At 43.2% G+C, this 21,610-nt stretch overlaps 1 protein-coding gene across 2 annotated transcripts in view; it reads left to right on the forward strand.

Moving 5' to 3' along the window:
* RNF145 (ring finger protein 145) overlaps positions 1-13,594 on the forward strand; it is a 77,297-nt gene extending 63,703 nt beyond the window's left edge. For both annotated transcript variants that reach the window (XM_067566546.1, XM_067566547.1), the window contains 5 exons: positions 4,739-4,879; positions 6,258-6,440; positions 8,793-8,940; positions 9,894-10,250; positions 11,950-13,594. In XM_067566546.1, coding sequence (XP_067422647.1) covers positions 4,739-4,879; positions 6,258-6,440; positions 8,793-8,940; positions 9,894-10,250; positions 11,950-12,402 — 1,282 coding nt within the window. In that variant the 3' untranslated portion in view covers positions 12,403-13,594. The remainder of the gene's footprint in view (positions 1-4,738; positions 4,880-6,257; positions 6,441-8,792; positions 8,941-9,893; positions 10,251-11,949) is intronic.
* The last annotated feature ends 8,016 nt before the right edge of the window (positions 13,595-21,610 follow it).

A 21,610-nucleotide genomic window follows, 5' to 3' on the forward strand; every position in this document is an offset into this window, starting at 1 on the left:
TTTAAAAGGTTTGAATCAGCAATCACCAGCTGAGACTGCTGACTCTTTCTTTCCATCTCTAATATTTGTTTGTAAGATTGTGTTTTGGAGCCAGTCTCTCCGTTGGGTCCTGGATGCTTTATATTCAGCTGTGGTATGCAACGCATTCTGGAGTGTATCAAACCCATGCTATTATTGAAAGTTGAGCAGTGAACAACAACTATGGGGAATTCCATCCATGCTTATATCACCAGAATCAGAAATAAAACTAAAAGAATCCTATTTTCTTTAGGAAGGTCCTCAGGAAGGAGAGACTTGGGTTATCTTTCTGATGGTGATCTTAAAAACCCCAGTATGTTACTCCTGTTCCCCAGTTGGATTCCTCTTGAAACCAACTTTCAGGATATTGGACTGGATTCTCTAACAAACTATTTCTGATGTTTGGTTTGTTCTGAAGAGTTCTTTATCTAGGAACCCCCACTTTTATTGACCATTTCATCGGCAGAGAGACATTCTCAGTGCCCGTGGTGCTTGGTACTGTTCATACCTCTTCCCTGTCTTGTGTGTTTGGCATTCGTCTTTCTACAAAATCTAGAAAAAACATGAAACCTATTTCACACACACACTCTCTCTCATTATTTCGTTATTAGATTGACTCACCAGTCTTTTTCCCTTCACCCTCTTATTGCATTTGGGACTACCTTGTCTTTCTACTAAACCACTCAAAGAAGTTGATAGAGCACCAGCATCTCCTAACTCTCTCTAAAGGTTTTGTTTTTAGAATAACCGGTTTGACACCACAGGCTCAGGATCAAGGTTCTAGAACATTCCTGTCACTTACCTTTCACATATGGCCCTGTGTACATCACAGCATTCAAGCCCTCTGATTTCAGCGTCAACCTAAGATAAGCGGAGAAACGCCTGAGGTTTGATTGCATTAAATGTTAAAATGAATAATGCCATCAGTACTGTGTTGATTACAGCATTAACAGAGGTGATTAGTTTAGTTTTCAGTTAACCCCCCTAACTTCATTTTACACCCTCCCTGAAGTTTTAATTTTGCACAAAGAGGAATATTTACTATACCTAACTACTGTAGCAGTTGCCAGGGATATGGACTGCATGACCTAATAGGTCTCTTCCATCTCTAATTTCCATGATGGAGTTGAAGAATTTGTAGGATAGAAGACTCAGATTTTTTGCTGTTTGTGAAGAACTGGAAAATGAGATTCTTTTTACTAGGGGCAGAGATCGGAGAGTCTCTTGACAGCAGGAAGGTAAGGAACCTGGGGATGATGAAATGACTCTTCCTCACAGAGTAGCTCCCACAACACGGAGTCACTTAGGCTCCGAGCTCTCCACTGTGTCTAATACAGAAGGCTGTACTCTAGTAATGTGTGCACTGTCTCTGGCCACAGCTTGCACCAGATGGCAGAGCAGGGGAACGTTTTATTTTCTGTGATGCCTCGTGCCTTTGGCATCTATTGTGGCTGTTGCTCTGTGCACAAGATCTCCAAAAGCAAAGATCTGTAATGCCAGATTGACTGACTGTCTCAGTGCAAATATCAGTCTTAATCAGTGTTGATCTTTGCAGGCATGAACCATCAGTATTCCAGTTACTGAAAATTATTTAAAGTTGAAACACGTTTACGTGGTGCAGTCTTAAATCAGTCCAGTTCTAGGGATAGATTCTGGAATTGTGCCATAGAATTGAGGGGCAAGAGTTTGAATGATCATGTATCAGTCCATGTACATCAGGTAGAACTTACAGATCTATTATGATACTTGCCATGTATCTTCATAATATGCAAGAGTTAAACAAGATGCCATCTCAAAAATACTATTTGTTAGGCTTCCTCTGTGCAGTCCAAAACATGAAAGCACTAGCCTTTTTTCCCCATAAACTCCCTTTCATCACCCTGTGGGGTGATACTCCTCAAGGCATCCTTCCTGGTGGGTTTTTGGCAATTGCTGTCGTCTTTTATCTGCCCAGGAGCAACACCACCCAACCAGGAGACTGTTATACCAGTATTTTGTGGGCCAAAGATGCATTGCTTTGCCATGATAAGAAAATGCAACAGTAGGACTCGTGTTTCTTCTAAAGAAAGTAAGTTTCAATGGCAGTTTTTATTTTGACAGCCGAACTGTTTAGGAGAGGACATTTAAAGGATCATTTGTTAGACAAGCTCATAAAGATTCCCCAGTCAGCCAGAAGACTTCACTGTAATGCAGTCTATGTTGTAAAATGGAAAAAATGTTTCTCTGCTGGAAAAGAGCAATCTGTGCACATGTGCCCTTTATTAGGTATAATGAACTATTTCCTAGAGCAGTGCATTTAATAGCAATGTCAAGCTTCCACAAACACACAGCAAACAGTAACAATACGCAGCCTTCATCGTATTTTTTTTGAAGATGGCAAGAATTCAAACCTCAAGGACAGTTACAAGCTCACTCCTGGAGGCATGTAAGGATAATTCTGAAAGCTCTCCAGTCAATCACTTGTTTGTTTTTAAGCTCTTCTGAGTCCCTTACATGGAAAATTATCTCCACTTTAAATTTCATTAGGAAGGGTAGTAGCATCTTGGTTAGAGGGTTAAAAGTTTTTTCTTATGGAGTCTACCTGGAGGCTCAGCTATGCTGAATCAGACTTCTCCTTAACTATAGTTCCTTCACACCTGACAGCTTTGGAACAAAACCTTGGAGTTATTCAGAAATACCTTGCATGGCAGGGGCCCTTAATATTAAACCTGGCACAGCACATGACCAGTACTATCCCAGACATAGTGCCAGGAGCCTAGTCATCCCTTACGAGACTTACACCTTTTTGACCAGCACTTTCCCATTCATACTCTCACCAAGAGCAACATACTGGGAATTACTGGAGAACCCTTGTGCCACTATCATCTGGGATAACTCTTCTTTTCCAACCAGTTAGACAAATCTGTCTCTTGTGCACATTGAGGTTTATGCTTATTGCTTTGTTACTGTAGATCTGCCCTTCTTTGCTGAGAGTTATGAGTGTTCTTAGAAGCCAGTGTTCATCACAGACTCTCTCTCTCTCTCTCGATCTCATACATATCTATGCCAACTTCTGAAAGGGCTTCACTGACACTGGAGAATAGGGAGGGTTTGATGAGTTATCAGGAGTACCCACTGATTGTATGATGAGTGAGACACTTCCAAATTCTCTGCTTTGGGTTTCTTTCGCAGATAACTACCATTCCTGGGCAGAGGCATAGCCAGGGAGTTAAGAAGCTTCTAGTGAACCGCCTGGTCAGCTACAAAAGGCTTTCATACCCTATCAAATACAGAGTAGGGGAGGGGGAATAGTTTAACTTAAAACGCTGGATTGCTGAAGAATAAGTAGAATGATCTGTCATAAAACTTGACATTATATTACACAGACACTTGAAAAAGTGTTGTTTGTTTGTAAGTGTTTGTTGGTGATGCCCCTCTGGTGCAGTACAAAACATTAAAAAGGCACTAAGTTTACCAGTGCATCTGTTTATCATTTCCTTTGTTTCATTCTGTGTTTCTGATGTGTGCTCTTTCTTGGAGCTCTTCTTTGCTTCTAATTGATCCAGCAGTGAATTAATCAGAATGCTGCAGTGTAGCATCCTGATACTTTCTCTGGTAACAGACTGATATCCTGAAGGGACCAGGATTGCTTGTAGTTTAGCCAAAGGTGCCAGAAAGTGGCCCTGGGTTGAGTGGCTGAGGATTCCCTGGCATTGGAGAATCTTTGGCAAGCACGTAGCAGCTGTATGGCACTGCATTCCAGCTCTGCTGACATTGGAGGTGGAGGATGTATAGCCACAGCACACTGCATTCTGCTGATCTGTTGCCCATGACAGGCTGGTGTACTCTGGAGACACACTGAGACTCTTCTAGACTGCACTGGGTCAGGATCACAGAAAACTGGCCCCAGGATGAGTGAGTTGGAAACGGCTCTTTTATGCTTCCTCAAACTTGGCTGCACCCAGGTCTGGGGGAGGGCAGCTGAGGATTCACCTTGTGATGTCACTGTGCAACAAGTTCAAGGAGAAGCAGGCCTGAGAGGGAGCATCCCGTGCTCTAGCTCCGATAATTGTTTGAAGACAGCATATCTTCTTTGTATCGTTCATTTGAAGTCTGCACTAGACTTCTTTTGGGGGTCAGCAGTAGTGTTGAACTTCAAGATCTCAGATTACCTTCAGACCATAATCATGAAAAACGTTTGCAATTTACTGCCATTTTAGTAACCATTTAAGAGAGCGTTATATAGGGCCTTTCATCCCCAATTATCAGATGTTGCCTAGTATTCCAGCAGTATTGCTGGGCGTGGGAACTGACCCATCAAACTCATCTACTGTAACTTTGCCTTTCCTTGTGGTAACTGGCTTGAATTCAATTCACTTAATGACATTCACATTTCCATGCCAGAATGAGTGCTCTTCTTTATTAAAGTAAAAGCAAGATAGCACCACCGTGTGGCGTTGTCTTGAAGCACAAACTGAATGGAGACCCACACAAACTTACTTATCCGCTGATAGACATAACTCTGTGTTTGTGACTGAATAAAAATGAATCTTTGACCCCTGATGTCTGAAGAGAAAATAGTGGATTGTGTTTTCATGTAATTATGACTCGGTAGAAAAACATCCATGCACTTGTGGGGCTTCTTGTCTTATGTTTAAGCTAATCCAGGTGTGATTTCAAACCAGCTCAGACTCTTAATTTAAGAGATCTTTTCATTCATGTAACTGTATTTCCCCCCCAGCATTGCAGAATGTTGCAGCACTCCATATTCACTCCTGGGCTTGGTGTTCACCGTCTCCTTTGTTGCGTTGGGAGTTTTGACTCTCTGCAAGTTTTACTTGCAGGGTTACCGAGCGTTCATGAACGACCCTGCGATGAACAGGTAAGGGCCTGACAGTGTATTCAGAATTGCATAGAACTGAGATTGGCATTTGTTAAACTGAAAGTTATTTTTAACCCACTATAAACTCCTTAAAATGCATAGGAATTCAGGTGGGCTTCTTATTTATTAGTCCAAATACACTATTTTAAAGGACTGGAAACGGAAATGTTGTCTGCCAGGAATCCTAGAATGGCAGTCATTCAGCTCTATAACACATACAATGCTGCTCTTTGGGATTTTAGATGATCTTTGCAGTATCTTCATTAAGACGAATAACTGACGGAATCTTCACGTGTTTAGAAAAACTAAATGCTTATGTTGTTACATTTTAACTTCCTGGCTCATTTCCCCCATGTTACTACATGTGAAACCAAAGTAATCTATTGTAGAATGTAAAAACCGCGCAGCATTTACATTGATCAGCTAACGTTACTGTGGGAAACCACCAAAGGATAAAGGCAACTTGTTTCTCTTGTGCTTGTCACAACTGTCTGACGTTAAATTGAGAGTTTAGTTTTGGCACAGTGGATTAGCATGTTAGTTTTTACCTGGAGTTCAAATGCTGGTTCAAGACACAAGTGAAGGACTTGTTTGTACTTTGGGTTATGAGGTGAGTAAGTGGGAATTGGAGTGAGTATAAAGTGAGACTGCTCAGGAATGGCACAGGAGCATTGTGTGTTGAGGGGGGAAAAGCTGTCATGCATAGCCCACACTGTGCTGTAACTGCTTCAAGGCTGTGCTACTAGTATCTCCTCGTCAGAAATATTAAATTCCCTTTTAGCTTCAAAACCACAGAATGAAGGTAGAACATTCAGGGGGCTCTTTATATTCAAGTGTTTCTGTTAGCAGCATTGGAAGTTGTGGTATAGCTCTAACTCCGAATTCATTGCTTTCAGAGTGTACCCACGTGGTAGGACTCCAGACAGGGATGCCATTAAAGAGAAAGAGACAAGGAGAGTTCAGCAATATCTGTTATTGGACCAGCTTCAGTTGGTGAGAGAGACAAACTTTCGAGTTTACACAGAGCTTCTCTTCAGGTCTGGACAGAAGTTGGTCCAATAAAAGAAATTACCTCACCTGCCTTGTTTGTCTAATATCCTGGGACCAACATGGCTACCACACTGCGTACGTTAAAGGAATAGGTCAGTGAAGCCTCTGCTCGCTACAGAGACACGCAAGCAGTGTTTTTAAAGAAACGTATCCATGTTAATTTCCTGAGGTCATAGAAGGCAAAAAGAAATCTTAAGATTGAATCAGAAACAAAGGGCTATGATAGAAACTGCTGATTTCATACATGCCAGACCTTTTTTAAGGTGAAGCAAAATAATTAATGCTCTGAATTTTATTTTCACTTTCTCTTCAAAACCCAAACCCCCAGAGGGATGACAGAAGGAGTCACTCTCCTGATCTTGGCAGTACAGACTGGTTTAATCGAGCTTCAAGTTGTCCATCGGGCATTCCTGCTCAGTATTATTCTCTTCATTGTGGTAGCATCCATCCTTCAGTCCATGTTGGAGATTGCTGATCCCATTGTTTTGGCACTGGGAGCTTCAAGGGACAAGTAAGAGATGCACTTTCTGAAAGCTATTTAAAACGCTTTTGTAGAGGTGAGCATGCAAATTTATGGCCTAATAGCCTTGTGGGCTACCAAAAGGTAAGTTGTGGTGGTCCACATTCTTGAAGACTAAAGAAGAAAATGGTCTGTGTGCTAACCTTTCTCATTTCTTTGCTCCTTCTTTTCATCTCCTTCCCACTCGCTTTTCTCACACACACAGTGATGCCTACCAGCACAGAGATGCTTTGCAACATGTTTCCTTCTGCTGAAGGGAAGGACTTGGATCATCCAGGATCATCTTGCTCTGCAACCACTGGCACTGGGGGTTCTGGTGGTATTACGTGAGACAAGAAAAGTCATCCCACCCCACTGAGAGAGTCTGCCCTGCTCTTGGCCAAACAAATCCATAGTTCAGGATGTCACAGAAACAGCCTGTCGTTTAATAGAATCAAGCAAAAAAAAAATTGTTCTTAGTAGTAATAGTCAATAAATTAACTTCAGGAGCCACAGGCTGGGTGTGGGGGCAGAATTTGCAGTCCTGGAATAAGGGAAGGTGTCTATGGACTGATCCTGAAGAGTGGAAGAACAGAATCTCGTGGCTCTCTAATGGATGTTTTGATCTGCTGGTTTTTTCCTGTTATCTTTGATTTCTTTGTGTTCTAAGGAGTTTTATTTGTCTTTGGTGTGTTGGCCTGAAACTGTTTCCTATGTTAATTGCATGTCTCTCTTCCCCTTATGTAACCTGTAAGTGTTTATAAATAAAAGAGGAGGTTTATTTATATCCAGTGAGTCTGTTCAGCTTAGAGGTTACTTGTGGCCAGCACCGTCTGTGCAGCATGTTAACTCTAAATATGCTAACTAAAGGAAAGGGAGTAGAGCCAGATGAGCATCTGGTTATCTCAAGCAGATAGTCCCTAGTAGCAGCAAATTGTAACTGTGTTTGCCAGGACCAAAGCCAAATTTGTAGGGAGTTCTGAACAAATGGGGTGGGGAGAGATTTCTCCCTCACCCCAACCCAGAAATAACAAACAGGTATTAACAAAATTCAGTGGATTTAGAGGGTTTTTTTTCTTCTAACCCTTAATTGCAGTCGAACTAAGGCATTTTCCCCTCTCTCCTTTCTTCCCTTCTGCTACCATCTATTAGTTTCATCTTATTTCTGGAACTAAATGTGTGTAAAAATACATCAGAAAGAGATGCTGGGTAGTATAGCAAGTCATGATTACAGGCATTGAAAAGATTTCCAAATGGCGTGCGAATGAAAAGGCTAGGACTGTTTAGGGGAGAGATTAGCAAGAGGGGACCTAGTAGGGGCCTACAAAATAATGAACAGTACAGAGAAGATCTCAGTGTTATAAAAGAGAGGGGGCAGCTGGCAGGGCTTTTGCTGTGAGATTCTGGACCTTGCTCCCCTGTGGTCTGAAATGGCCTGAATTCAGTGACGTTTGGGGCATGCTGCAAGAGACACCAAGCAGTTTGAAAGAGCTTTTGGAGAAGGCGAGGGGTATGCTTCCTTGATCAGGGAGAGTGTAGGTGGCGGGGCTGTTTGGCTGAGTTTCTGTGGAACCAAGTTCAGTGCTGCTGAGGTTTAATTTATCATGAAGGAAGCACAATTAAGTTATGTTCAGATGACTAGAGCCTTGGAGTAGATGCCATTGTTTTTAAAATCTAAATAAATAAAGTGGATCCCTTTTCGTGAGAGTAAGGTGACATCCATTGAAATTGAAAGGCAACATATTTAAAACTGATGAAAGGAAATACTTTTACACCATGTACAGTCTTCATGTGGCAGGGAGTTCCACAGGTTATTAGAGAAGTTAGCAAGACTCAAAAGTATTAGATGTTTGTTGGTATGGGGGAATTTCTGCAGGTATACCAGACAGCATTTAACATAACCTTACAAACCCTCACACTTCAGGGTATGATTGCCTGGAGCAGGTTATTCCATAATTGTTCTAACAGGATTGCCTGGATTTTCATCTGAAGCATCTGGTATAGGTCACTGTCAGGGATAGGAGAGAATTAATTTAACCACTGACCTGTTCCACTGTAGCAATATAAACTTCTAGTTTTTAATTTTCCCCTTTGTCTCACTGTGGCTGTAGCCTTTTCACTTTGTGCTGAGAATGGCATAGGGCAGAAAGAACTGAGCCTCCGTCAGAATGAATGCATGTGTTTGTGCTGCAAATTACTGCACTTGAGGAAATTAAGAATTCCTTTCCTTAAAGTAAGCGCCTTCAGCAGATACATAAGCCACTATTATCCCAGAGAGAGGATGCCAACTGTCTGAATCGCAACCGTATTTCGTTCTGATAATCGAAGCTTGCTTTACAAAAATTCACTGCATTGTTTCTGCAGGAGCCTGTGGAAGCATTTCCGTGCAGTCAGCCTGTGCTTGTTCTTGCTAGTGTTCCCGGCATATATGGCCTACATGATTTGTCAGTTTTTCCACATGGATTTCTGGCTGCTGATCATTATCTCTAGCAGTATTCTAACCTCCCTCCAGGTAAGGCATACTAGCCTCATGGTAGTCATTTTTTTTTCCTCCCTAAGGTAACGGATTATGACCAGAACAGGGCTGGGGGGAGTATTAGAGTGCAGAAGCTGGGATGTAAAATCTTTTATTTATCCCTACCTGCGGCTAGAGTGCTCTAGTGCTAGGCTGAGAACGTGGGTAACTAAAATATTTATTTTAAATAATGCTGTAGGATCGCAAGCACATGTTGGTTACAATAATAAGCTTCCAAACAGCACATATATTGCATCATTTTAGGAGACTTCTATGACAGAGGTGATCCGAAAATAAGCTGGTGGCCAAAACATGCGTACATACACACTCGCCTCTCTGCACAGGAAAGTGTAGATCATAATTTTCATTGTTTTAATTCACTGTTTACAAAATAACTCTTGGAAGCTTGTCATTTAATGGCTTTTTTTTTTTTTTTTTTTTGCAGCTAGTCACTCATCCATGTATATGTATATATTACTCTCTTGGAAGGACTTGTCTACATGGTGTGGCAATGTGCACTAGATGGGGGTGATTTCTAAAGTGCACCAACATGTTCTGTGCTAACTGGCCCATGTATTCCCTTCTGACACGAACTAAAGGTTCCCTAGTGCTCATGAATGTAGGGCTGTTTCAAAGAGCGTTCACACCAATACGCCTGCGCGCTTTAGAAATTGCACCCCCCTGCCCTTCCCTCCCGTGCACATTTGCATGCTGTGTAGACAAGCCCTAACTATATCCTTGATTCAGCAAAGCACTTAAGCATGGGTTTCCCTGACACTTAAGCACAAGCTCAGTGCTTTGCTGAGTAGGAATGGATTTAGTTTCTGCTTAAGGTTAAGCAAGTACTTTGCTGATTTGGGGTTTATATGCTTCCAGGTGACGGAGGCTCCTTGTGTATCTTTAACCTCAGGACCTGAATACTAAAACTCTGTAATTCTGTCTGTTTTCAGGTGCTTGGGACGCTTTTCATTTATGTTTTGTTTATGGTTGAGGAGTTCAGAAAAGAGCCAGTAGAAAATATGGATGATGTAATTTACTACGTAAACGGCACATACCGGCTGCTGGAATTCCTCGTGGCTCTCTGTGTCGTGGCATATGGTGTCTCAGAGACTATCTTTGGAGAGTGGACTGTGATGGGCTCAATGATAATCTTCATCCACTCCTATTACAATGTGTGGCTCCGTGCCCAGCTCGGGTGGAAAAGTTTTCTTCTCCGCAGGGATGCTGTGAATAAGATCAAATCGCTGCCCACTGCCACAGAAGAGCAGCTGGAGCAACACAATGATATCTGTGCCATCTGCTACCAGGTATGCAGTTCAACGCAGAGAGCTGTTGAGGGAGTGAATCTTACTAACATCCTTTGGATGGTCTGGAGTTCAAGTCTCGGGTGGTATAACAAGTGCCATTTTTTTAACGTATGTGCAACGTGCCTCAGTGGCAAGTGACCAGGATTCATTACTGAATGTGGTCCGCTGGCTATATCCTTAGCTTCCCCGGCTTGGGCTGGGCGCTGACAGGGAGTGTGACGGGAACTGATTCATGCCCCCCATGAGCGCAGTGACTTTGGTTGTCTGAGTTGCAGTCCCCACAGAGTTCTGCTAGGTGCAATTTGCCTTAGTTCAGAATTTGAGGCAGTCCTTGCACTGGAGACCTAGAACAAACTAAAATGGAAATTAAGGAATTTAAATACCAGAATAGCCTTTTTTATTCCTTTAAAAAAAAAAATCTGTTTTGACTAAAGCAGGTGTCCTGCTCTTGAAAGTATCTGAGATTCTTAAAAATTTCCAGTGAGTTTGGGCGAAGCTAGTCTCAATAGTAGAACCAGACACTGACATTTTTTTCATCAGCAGAGATTTCTCTTACACTTCCTGTGAAATTGTATGTACTCCGCTAGCTAACATTTCGTACTGTTTCATAGAGACCATTCAATTGCCATGGACTGTTAATTCCCACTCTTGCTTAATTTAAAACACTAACTGGTTATAAAAGAAAAAGAAACCTAATTACCATAAGGCTAAGGGTTTAGCTTAAGCCAACAGAAATAAGGAAATTAGAAGTTAACACTGGAAGTAATATCTTTACCACACCTCATGCTTTGAAAAAATACAGGTGTGCTTTTTTTTCTCCGTGGAAAATCATGTTGGTTATGAATGGACGTGACAGAGTAAACCCTAGGATGAATGCATCATAGAATCCTAGGGTTAGAAGGGACCGCAAGGGTTATCTGGTCTGACTCCCTGCCAAGATGCAGGATTTGTTATATCTAAACCATCCAAGACAGATTGCTATCCAGCCTCCTTTTGAAAGCCTCCACTGAAGGAGTTTCCACAGCTTCTCGAGGCAGTCTGTTCCATTGCCCTGCTGTTCTCACAGTTAGGAAGTTTTTCCTGAGATTGAGTCTAAATTTGCTATGCTGTAGCTTGAACCCATTGCATCTTGTTCTACAAAACTAACACACACATGGTTTCAGTGATCTGAAATGTTTGTTTAAAACAAAAGCTTACTTGGCATTTAAGTAAAAATCCCTGGTCTGACTTCTGTGGACCTTAGATCTAGGCACTTCATTTCTACTCCGCTGCTCTCACGCCATGGTGGTAATGAGTGGACTATTGGTGACTTACACCATTGGGTTTCTTTCCACCTAGTACCTTGTAACCCAGATCCTACAGCCACTTCCACAAATACTTGTAAATAAAAATTCTTTTGTGCTAGCTTTTAATCTGTGTAGTGCTAACTTCCATGGGGTTACACTTGTTTAAACATTAAGCTTTGTGAGGCTGAGTACCTGAGTTCTATCACTCTTTCCTCTGGAAATGTACTGGTCGTGTGTGCCTGTTCAAAGTTACTGTGGAGGCTTGTGTGTATGTAGAAAACTCATTACACCACTTGCCTTAAAATTTTCCTTCTCAGAGGGTAAATCTGGCACCAGGCGGAGTATAGAAGGTAGTCCTGGGGGGCAAGGTATTTGGCTGCTGTGTGATATCTTGACTTTTGGGTTTTTTTCAGGACATGAAATCAGCTGTTATCACACCGTGCAGCCATTTCTTTCATTCAGGTTGTCTTAAGAAATGGCTCTATGTGCAAGAGACCTGTCCTTTGTGCCACTGCCAACTGAAAACCCCCACACAGCCACCAGCACTGGGACCAGAGCCGGCTCAACAGCCAAACCCTGGAGCAGAGCAAAATACTGTTCATCAAGAAGCAACTGAACCTCCTGGTGTTGAACAGCAGGAGGAGATAAATGTAAAAGAGAGCCCTAGCCCTAGTGACAGTAATGGACAAGTTGTTGAAGGGCCAGATAACCAGGAGCATTCCCGTGACACCAAGAATGATTCTCAGAGTCTGGATTGTGACACTTGCCCTTTTGAGGCCAGCCAGGGGGAGACTCTTGCGGAGGAAGCGATTGGAGGCCGGGAGGAGGTTCTCACTCAGGACCTGAGGCTTTGTATCCAGTTTTGAAGTGGCAGAAGATGACGTAGGAACCAGACCCATGTCAGAGACCCACGCCTGACTCAGCAGAGAGGACTTACCCTTCCACAATTGTGAAGAAGTTTAGCAATTAATGCTGGTCACAATGTATTTATAATATCCCATGCTGATTTGTGTGGGCTGCTTGGGAGAGGCAATGCCAAGGAGATTCAATAACTTCAGAAACCGCCTCTGAATTGTGAGGGAGGGAGAAACTGGGAGCCCATGAAATAGACTTAAAGTATTTTCAGGGGTGGGTGAAGGGGAAGGACGACAGGTAGGGGGTGTGAGGTGCAAAAGAGAGACAGAACCGTTAGCTTTTGTTCGGGGTGGGGAAAAAGAACCAAACTCAAGTTAGCAGTGAGAGATGTTAGAATGCTTTGGCCTGCTTGTCTGCATTGACTGGAGCGCAGCCATGATTACTGACAAAATTCTGTACAGCACTGAAGCCAAAATCCAAGATGTAACAGCATTGATTGCATTGGGAGATGGAAGTACTCTAATACATTGCGTGTATGCTTTGGGCATTTTTGGTGGGGCAATTACGTTTGCATTCATGTAATCGATAGTGACTCTTAACTTTTATGATGGAGTCTTCAATATTTTGATGTATATGAAACTTTTGTTAATATATTATGCACAGTATGGGCCATGTGAAGTAAACTAAAGCTCTGATGAACACTTTGCCTTCCACTGCAATGTGCAGGGGAGAGTGGGATGAGTTTTAGGGCACAGATAGAGGCCTTGCAATACTGTTTGATCCTGTGTAATGTTTAATTCTTGCAGCTGAATTAAACCAGTATTAAACTCTGGCAATATTTGCATCTTTGGGAATGAGTACATAAATGTGTACGATCAAATGCTGCAAATGCCACTTTTAAAGCTGTTAATAGAATTTGCACCTTTATTCTTTGACACCGACGTGTCCCTACTTAAATTTTTACATTCATCATGGCTTCAAATAGAACTAGGGAGCGCGGGAAGGAAAATTTTTTATGTGAATTTTGATATGAAAAGAAACTAGTCACTTATTTATACGATAGGCTTGGCTCTGAAGTGTTTTTTTTCAAACTTGGTATTCTTAATGTGAGACGTGATAGGATTTTATTTTTAGTAGTACATTTGGATGTAGACTGACCGGACATAGCTGAATGTCTTAATAAATTACATTTGAAGATTTTTACATTTGGTTTTGTGATTCTTAAGCAGGAAAGATGTACCTGAATTAGATGTGCCTGTAGGCTGGCTGCTGTCCAGATGAGCTGGCATTCCCCACGGAGCTCAGTGGAGCTGCTATTCACTCCCATCCTGTACATGTGTTACATTGCCGTTCTGGCCAAAGACAATTCTACTTCCTAAAACCTGTCACTGCCACCAATGCCCCCACTGAGAGGAGCGATCACAAACCGGTATATGGGGTTCTCCCTTCCCCAAGCCTCCAAACTAAGCATGCTACTTCCGTGGTGCTGCCAGACGACTGGCCCCCAAAGCAAAATCCTCGGACTCTCACCTGAGAGTTGAAACAAATCAACTGCGGGGGCCTGCTGCCGTGTCTGCCATTTTTACGGTACTGCCATGCCTCCTTAGTGTGCGACAGTAACATTTATCAGATGCTGCTTTGATCATCGTGACTCTCATTGGCGTATTAATAAGTTCAATTCAGTGAAAACTAAGGGGAAACACTGATTTTTTTGGTCACTTTAAAAAACATGTTTCTAACTAATCAGTTAGGGTATCAGTGGCAGACGGGTCAAACTCTCCTCCATCCTTGTTGTCCCTGGTAGCCTGATCACTCCCAAAACAAAGTCCACCATTGTACGGTTCCAGGTGTTTCACTTTTGATGCACATATTTAGACAAATGCTTCCCTGCAACCACTTTTAAGTTATTGGAGGCATAGGAGATTGTGGATGGGCCCCGCAAAGGGTCATAACAGGGAACTGATCAGTACTATAAAACACAGACTTCCCCTTGTTTTATACAACTTGCTTTTAGCCAGGACAGAACCATGTCCTCCAAGATCCAGGTTCACTCGTGTGCCAGAAGGTGCCATGCGAAGCGCTCAGGTCTGACATGAGGAACGACTGCTCCATGTGAGATCTCTCCGTACCACTAATGCACAGAGAGCAAAGTTGTAGGAGGGCAGGAGAACAGGCAGAGCCCCAGTTGTCTAGGAAGGCAGTGAGAGAGAATGGCTGAGGAGGAAACAAGATGGCTGGAGAAAAGCGAAGATCAAAGCACAGACACACCCTCTTGGGGCATCTATGAGGTCATCAAAAACATCACAGTGTCACGTTTTTGTACTTGGAGGAAATATTCCTGGCCCATGTGTTGAAGAAGCAGCATCCAAAAAAAAAAATCCCCAAAAACTACACCTTGGGGGGCAGATTGCTTGCTTCTATTGTCTGTTTTTGTCTCCCCTCCCCACAGCTGTGTGTGGTAAATACAGGACAGTAACAAATGCAAGTAGCAAGGTGGGTGAGTGAAATCTACATAAGGAGATTTGAAACTTCTCGTAACATCAGCTCTCTTGGCTTATTAGCTCTGCCACTTAGCAGCAGTACACAAACGTGTCTGTTTACACTGTGGTTTCTTAGCTGATTATTTGTATTCCAGTAGCACCTGGAGGCTTGGTCTGAAATCAAGGGGCCTTTGTGCTACAGACAATTGTGACCAGAAGAGTTGAACAAGACAAAGGATAAAAGGGAAAACGTTGGCACAGAGGAGTCAAGTGACGTTGCCAAGGTCATTCAGCAATTCAGTGGCAGAACTGGGAATAAAACCTACATGAGATTCTGAGGCCAGTGCCCCATCCACTAGACTATGCTGCCTAGAGGGGTGGTATTTGTTTTATTAATATTTAGAATCTGAAGAATGTTCCCTATCTGATTATAACTCAAAAATAGATCAAAATATGAGCATAAACCACGTGAATAACCCTTAAAAAAAGAACTTTTTACCAGGTTAGCTGAACAGACTCAGGTGAACGAACTCTGCTTAAATTTGGCCCAAGATTTGCATTTTGTCCAAACAAATTCTTACATGAAAACCAGGAGCGAGACAGAAACCGAAGCACTGTCCATCAACAGCTTGCTGTAAAAATTCCTTGGAATCAGCTGTTTTCAACACTTCCCCTGCAGTGTTTGCAACCCAGATGTGTACTGCACCCAGAGAAACGAGCTCAGAATGGAACTGGCATCACTGCTGTTGGTCTTTGGGCTTTTTTGCTCTGTCTGGGAGAAACGCTGTAAAAATCAGCCGTGTCAATAGTGAAAAGTAGATTTGATTTTAAAATTGAATCCCAATTTTGCTACCCTAGTGTAGCGGAACACCGGTACAATGACTGGAATACTGTATATTGGGAGTTCTCAGACTGCTGCGGCTCAGGGACTGCTGGTACCCTACAAGCACTTGCTAGGGATTCCTGCTTATTTTGGGGGTTTAAACCTGATCTCCCTTTGGGGTGTCTGGTCCCTGATTTCTCTCACACGGGGTTGGCTCTTTTTCCAGCTGTTAAATTGCATTAAAAGGCCGTAAAAATATCTTTTAAATATTTCCCTCATATCCCTGTTCTGTGTAAGCGCTGGCAGTAGTTATCTCAGGGATGTTTTCCCATCATAAATGGAAGGGCTAGTTCTATGCAACTGCAATTAAGGAGGGGAAAATTGTTTTATGGGCCATCTGTTAAAACCTGGTCCACCCTTAAAGAGGCCTAAATTGCAGACAGGGCTGAGCACCAGCAGGCCCCTGTAAATTGCTCACCCAACAATTGAGGGCACTCCACTGTGCCTGCCTGATCAAACAGAAACGCCAAGCAGAGCGTGACCGTAACCCAGCCCAGAATGGCGTGGTCTGGCCTAGTGGCCTCACTGCCTGTGGAACACGAGAGATGACACATCCCCATATGCCACCCACGTGAGGATCCCAAGGGAAGATGTTCAATTATAACCAACTCACCGCCCCCCTCTGGTCTTGCCTAGACTAAGGAAACGGGGTGTGTTTGAAAGCGTAGTCACTGAAAATATTTCTTTAAACGCAACTTTGCGCCGGCTGGAGAGATGCGTTAACACGTTTTAACGTAATTGGCTGGTCTTGGGCTCCAGACCCTCCCATATGCACAAACGTGATTAAGCTCGTATTAACCTTGGCTGGGGAACAGCCAGGCGCTCACCCTAGCCACAACAAGGCCTGTGGCTGGCTTGTTTGTGGCCATAATTGTTTGTTTGTTATGGTCCCGCTTGACCTGAGATGCTTGTGCTAAGGACTTGGCCTTTGTTCCTGTTTGTGGTCACTTGGTGTGGCCTGGATGCAAATGTCCAGTGGAGAGCAGACACTCAGACAGCCCCAGCCTAGCAAAGACTGGATGGTCGCTATAAAGAAACGGAGCAGTGATGTGATTACACGCCATTCAGGAAACTCACTGTTCTGATTCATCTTATGAAAATGAACAATAGCCATTTTAGAGGGAAAAAAAAGACGGTGTGACCGAGCAAGTTTTTCTTTGGGAGCATTTGCTTTAAATTCAGTGGAGTTCTCAGCAGCCAAGCTGGCAAATAAACAAATCAACCTGCAGGAATATAAAGCCAGAAGAGCCATTCTGGTTAAACAGGCACATTGCAAAAGAAATGAATGAGCAGCTAACAGAGAGAAAAAGAAGCAACCTCTAAAAGTTACGAGTAGTTAGAAATGCAGTTTTTGCCAAGATGTTATTTCCAAGATGCTGATGTTTCACATCCTTACTGTTATCTGTTTCAGCTTCAAAGGTCTTTAGCTACAGACAGCCAAAGACCAGAAGATCCTTAGAATTTGCAAGAAAAGATAGTGTTTGAGAAGAGAGAGTTGCTAAAATAGTTGATGTACAGGTGTGTAATATACAAAAACAACTCCTCTTAAGAGTGGAAATATGTCCTATGTATATCATCTTTTATTTGTAAATTAAATTCTATATTTTTAATTGACTATAGCATAATTTTCTTTAAAATTAGTCTATTCCTTGCAAGCTTCGGGCGGGAAAACATCCCAGCTGGAATGCAGAGGGATTAAGAATTATTTATTTTCCCTGCTAAGAGCTGTATTATGCAATTTAAAAGGAAATGTCCTTGAAAGATGGGTTTCTTCATAAACTATTTCAGCTTTGTTTGTTTTTAGATGGAAATTAATTTCTCAAAGGCCCTGAATGTTGGGAAATTTGTGTAGATAAGTAAGGGAAAATGAGAAATTACAGCCTGCTAGACTGAGATACCGTCTGTTTTCAAGATAAAACTTTTAAGGCCATACATGTGTTTAAGATTCTGTTCTTTATCTGTCTGCCTAATCATCTTGCTGAAATATGGGAGGCTCACAATGATGCTGAGTTACAGAGATGGAAAGCAGGCCAGAAAAAGTCAGGTAGTAGCCAACATCTGAGTTATAACTTAATGTGCTCAAAGTTCATAGTATTGCTAAAGATATTACTGAGAGTGTAGATTGTACTTGGATTGGGGCAGGAGCCGTCTTTTTGTTCTATGTTGGTACAGCGTGCGGTGCAATGGACTAGGGCTTCTATTGATAATCGCTTAAAGCAGTTTGCAAACTCTGGGCCCAGCCCTGCAATCACTATTTAGCTGAGCAAATTCCCTCCCACAGCGGCCGTAGTCGCAAAGGTTAGTCTCGGTGAAATCCGTGGGTGGGTCTACTTGTCTGAGTAAAAATGACTCCGGTTAGTAAGCAGTGCAGCTTTGAGCCTGGACTTGCTAAAGAAAACAGTTTTATTATCTAGAAAAACAGCTGCATGTACAGGTGAGGCACATTAGGGAAAGTTATTTCACTGTTTCAGCAACAGATTTTATTTTATAGTCAGACTTAAAGTTCTCACGTATTAAGTATTTTATTTTCTGTGTTATTGCTTTACAACCAGATTTCCAAAGAGCACACAGGTGTTTGCTTCAGCACGGTATTCCGGAGAACCGTAACCGGCAGTGATCAGATACTTCGAGGGTTAGTAACCTCCAACTGGCTGCTTCTCTAAAAGGTCTATTTCTTCTAATAGATCTATTACAGTAGCACCGAGTTGCCTTAAATAGGGGCTCCCTTGCACTGAAAGTTGCTGTAACACTTGGCAGAGAGACAATCCTTGCCCAAAGGAGTGTGGCATGGAAGCCAGTTTCTTGGAATACCAGGGAGGACACACTTTCTGTTCTGAAGCTGATCCTGCTTGTCCAGGGCAGCTCCATTGAACCCAGGCTGCTGGCACATCCTCTGTGATGGCGGGTGCTACATGGTGGAAAAACAAAGGGTCAGGAGCTTCGTTGTGGATTCCTCTCCTGCGGACAGGCTATGCAGGCCTGCCCTAGACAACTCTCCTCAGCCTCCGGGGATCTCCGCACCGAGCTGGGGCAGAGTGGGATGGGGACAATCCCCAGGACTTGGCCGTGCTCTCCATGGACATGGAAACGCTGGGCGTTGAGCGAAGGCCAGGTTCATACCTAGAGTTCTATCCGTGAGCTGATGTAGGGGAGGTAGGGACTGGCCCTGCGGTGGTTAGCTAGCGGTTGGTTGCACAACGTTGAGGATGTCTGACCTGTACTGTAACGTAGCCATCTCTACGGGCGTACACACGTCTCCTTGTGCTGCCAAGGCTTCCAGCCATGCTGCTGGGAGGCAAATGCACCTGCAGGTGGGATCCTGTTACCAACTAGTCTTTTTGTCAAAGCAGTAAAGTGGTCCTAGAACTAATGGATTTTGCTGGGTGCATCTCTCCATCCAAACTTGTTGCCAGCCCTACATTCCCTGGGCGTTCAATTTCAAGCAAGCTTTGTCCCTACTTGAGTTCTTCTTCCCTGGTGCTCTCAGACCTCTTGAGTTAGCCATTTGTGTAGAGCTGTGTCCTCAGGCATGTTAGCATCTTTGCATGGATTCAGGCACTTGCAGAGACCCTCTGGCCCTAATCCACCAACCACAGCACTGACACTGCTGTACCAACACCAGGGTTTTCCACAGTGGGAACATACCTGCACCTAGGGTGAAACTATCCCCGGAGCAGAGACCCAGTGCAAGACACATGCTCCACTTAGGTTCCTAGTCACACCACAGCCACCATGATGATATCACAATTCAAGAACCAGAATAGAAGGTAGTCTGTCTGTCTGAAGAACTATTTAGAGGGAATTTCCTTCCTTCATTTCTTTCACAAAGATGATCTTAAAGAAGCTTGTCTTGGATTCTGTATCAACATATTCTGGTAAGGACAGCAGAAAGCCTGTATATACAAAAAGAGAATCAAGGGGAGGAAATGTGTTATTACCAGTGACCACTGGATGGCGCCATGGTTTTGCAAATCTCAAGGCAGCAAACCCAATCCAGTCTTCCATTGCTCTCTTGCAAACACCTGTGACAGCAAAGAAAATGCGCAGGGTTCCAAGACGCAGAGTCCCTCTTTTGTTTTCCCATTTTTGTTGCTCAGTTTGAAATGTCAGTTGGAATTACTGGGACAATTCCTGTGCAAAATATCTCTTTACGATTCTACTAAGGAAATACCAAGTTAGTCCTGGTTCCAAAGTGTCCTATCTGATTGTGCGGCACCGTGTGATGTGTGGACCACAGATAGTCAGTATGTATAACGGGAGCTAACTTTTCACTGGATAGAGATCTGCTTTAGCCCAGGATTTTTCTTTGTTTCAAAGATTTTTTTTCCCCCTCTTGGAAGTCAAATGAGGTGCATTATTCTGTTCTCAATGACAAAGCAGTTACATGCCACAAAGCAATTTCTTACTTAGGAATTTCCTACAGATAAAGATTTATATGATAGAAAGAATATGATGGAGGTCAGGATTTCTGTGCAGTATAACCTGAGGGGCTTCTTCGAATTGCTCGAGTTCTATTCAAATCCTACTGGGCACTAATCAGCAAATTGCCCAGCTTCAATTATGGGCTCCGATTCTTTTTCCTCTGTGCCAATGCACAGGGTTTTAAAGCTCAGCGAAAACCTGCCACCGAAACAAGGTCCAATTGTAGCCTGATCATCAAGCATTAGATACAATATTTTCTTTATTATATAAATTCTTTTAAGTGATAATTTGCTAGTCACAATTAGGACAGGTTTGGGGGTTTTACAGTCATTTTGAACTCATGGAAATAGAAAATCTTCTTGGCTACATATTCTAATTAATAATTTAAAAGGAAGGACATTTGTTGTTCAATTCTGGGAAGTTATTTTCAACCAAGGCCAAAATTCTAAAAGACATCTGAAAAATTCACCAAGATGATTACCATGTTTTACAGTCCGCTCGAACCAACTGGAAAATAAGTACAGGGGACAGATTCTTTTTTTATATAAATAAAATATAAAATAATTTGACCCAAATATTAGAAATCTGTTGCCGAATACGACATGTTTTCCATGTGAGGCTAATTATCCGTAGTACATAATGGAAGGTATTCTGAGACATGTTCCTAAACCAGCTGCAAAACACAAAGCCCTTGAAAAATTAATAAAACACGGGGCAGCTTTTATCAGAGTCCTGGTTCAAAAAAGGGGCCGACTCGCATCTTAGTCTCTAAGTCCCCAACTCTGCATCGACTTGCTTAGCTTTACACAGGGTGAGTCAGCAAAGGGGCCGGTTACAGCCCCTAACATTAAGCATGTGCATAAGAATTTGCAGGATCAGGGCTGTGTAGGGGCAAACTACGTTAGAGCCCAAGTGGCCCATCTGTGGCTTTATTCACCTTCCGTAGCAGGAACGGGAGGATGTTCTTTACCCTTCTGGCCATCAAGTCCGCGTGCTTGCATTCCCTAGTCCAGCGGTTCTCAACCTTTTTTTTCCTGAGTACCACTCGGGCCAGGTACAGTCAGGTCAAGTACCACTTGACCTGTCTGTACCTGACCCGAGTACCACTCGGGGAAAAAAAGGGAGGGGACCTGCGGCGGGGTTTCGAGGCGGCGGCGGGAGGGATTTGCGGCGGGGTTTCACAGCGGCGGGGAGAGACTTGCAGCAGCTTACATGGGGGAAACAATACCCGCCGCCGAAACCCTTCCGCCGTTTGCCCATTTTCAGCAGCAAAGTTTCGCAAGGGCGGGCGGGAGGGCACTTCCGGCGGCGGATTCGGCGGCGCGGTACGGCTCGCGTACCACCCAGCCTTCTCGTAAGTACCACTGGTGGTACGCGAACCACTGGTTGAGAACCGCTGCCCTAGTCGATTCAGGACCGTTTTCCCGAAGTGCT

The sequence above is a fragment of the Emydura macquarii genome, unplaced genomic scaffold (genome assembly GCF_026122565.2).
Source record: "Emydura macquarii macquarii isolate MOO-44397 ecotype Brisbane River unplaced genomic scaffold, CSIRO-AGI_Emac_v2 contig_2768, whole genome shotgun sequence".
Classification (NCBI taxonomy): Eukaryota; Metazoa; Chordata; order Testudines; family Chelidae; genus Emydura; species Emydura macquarii.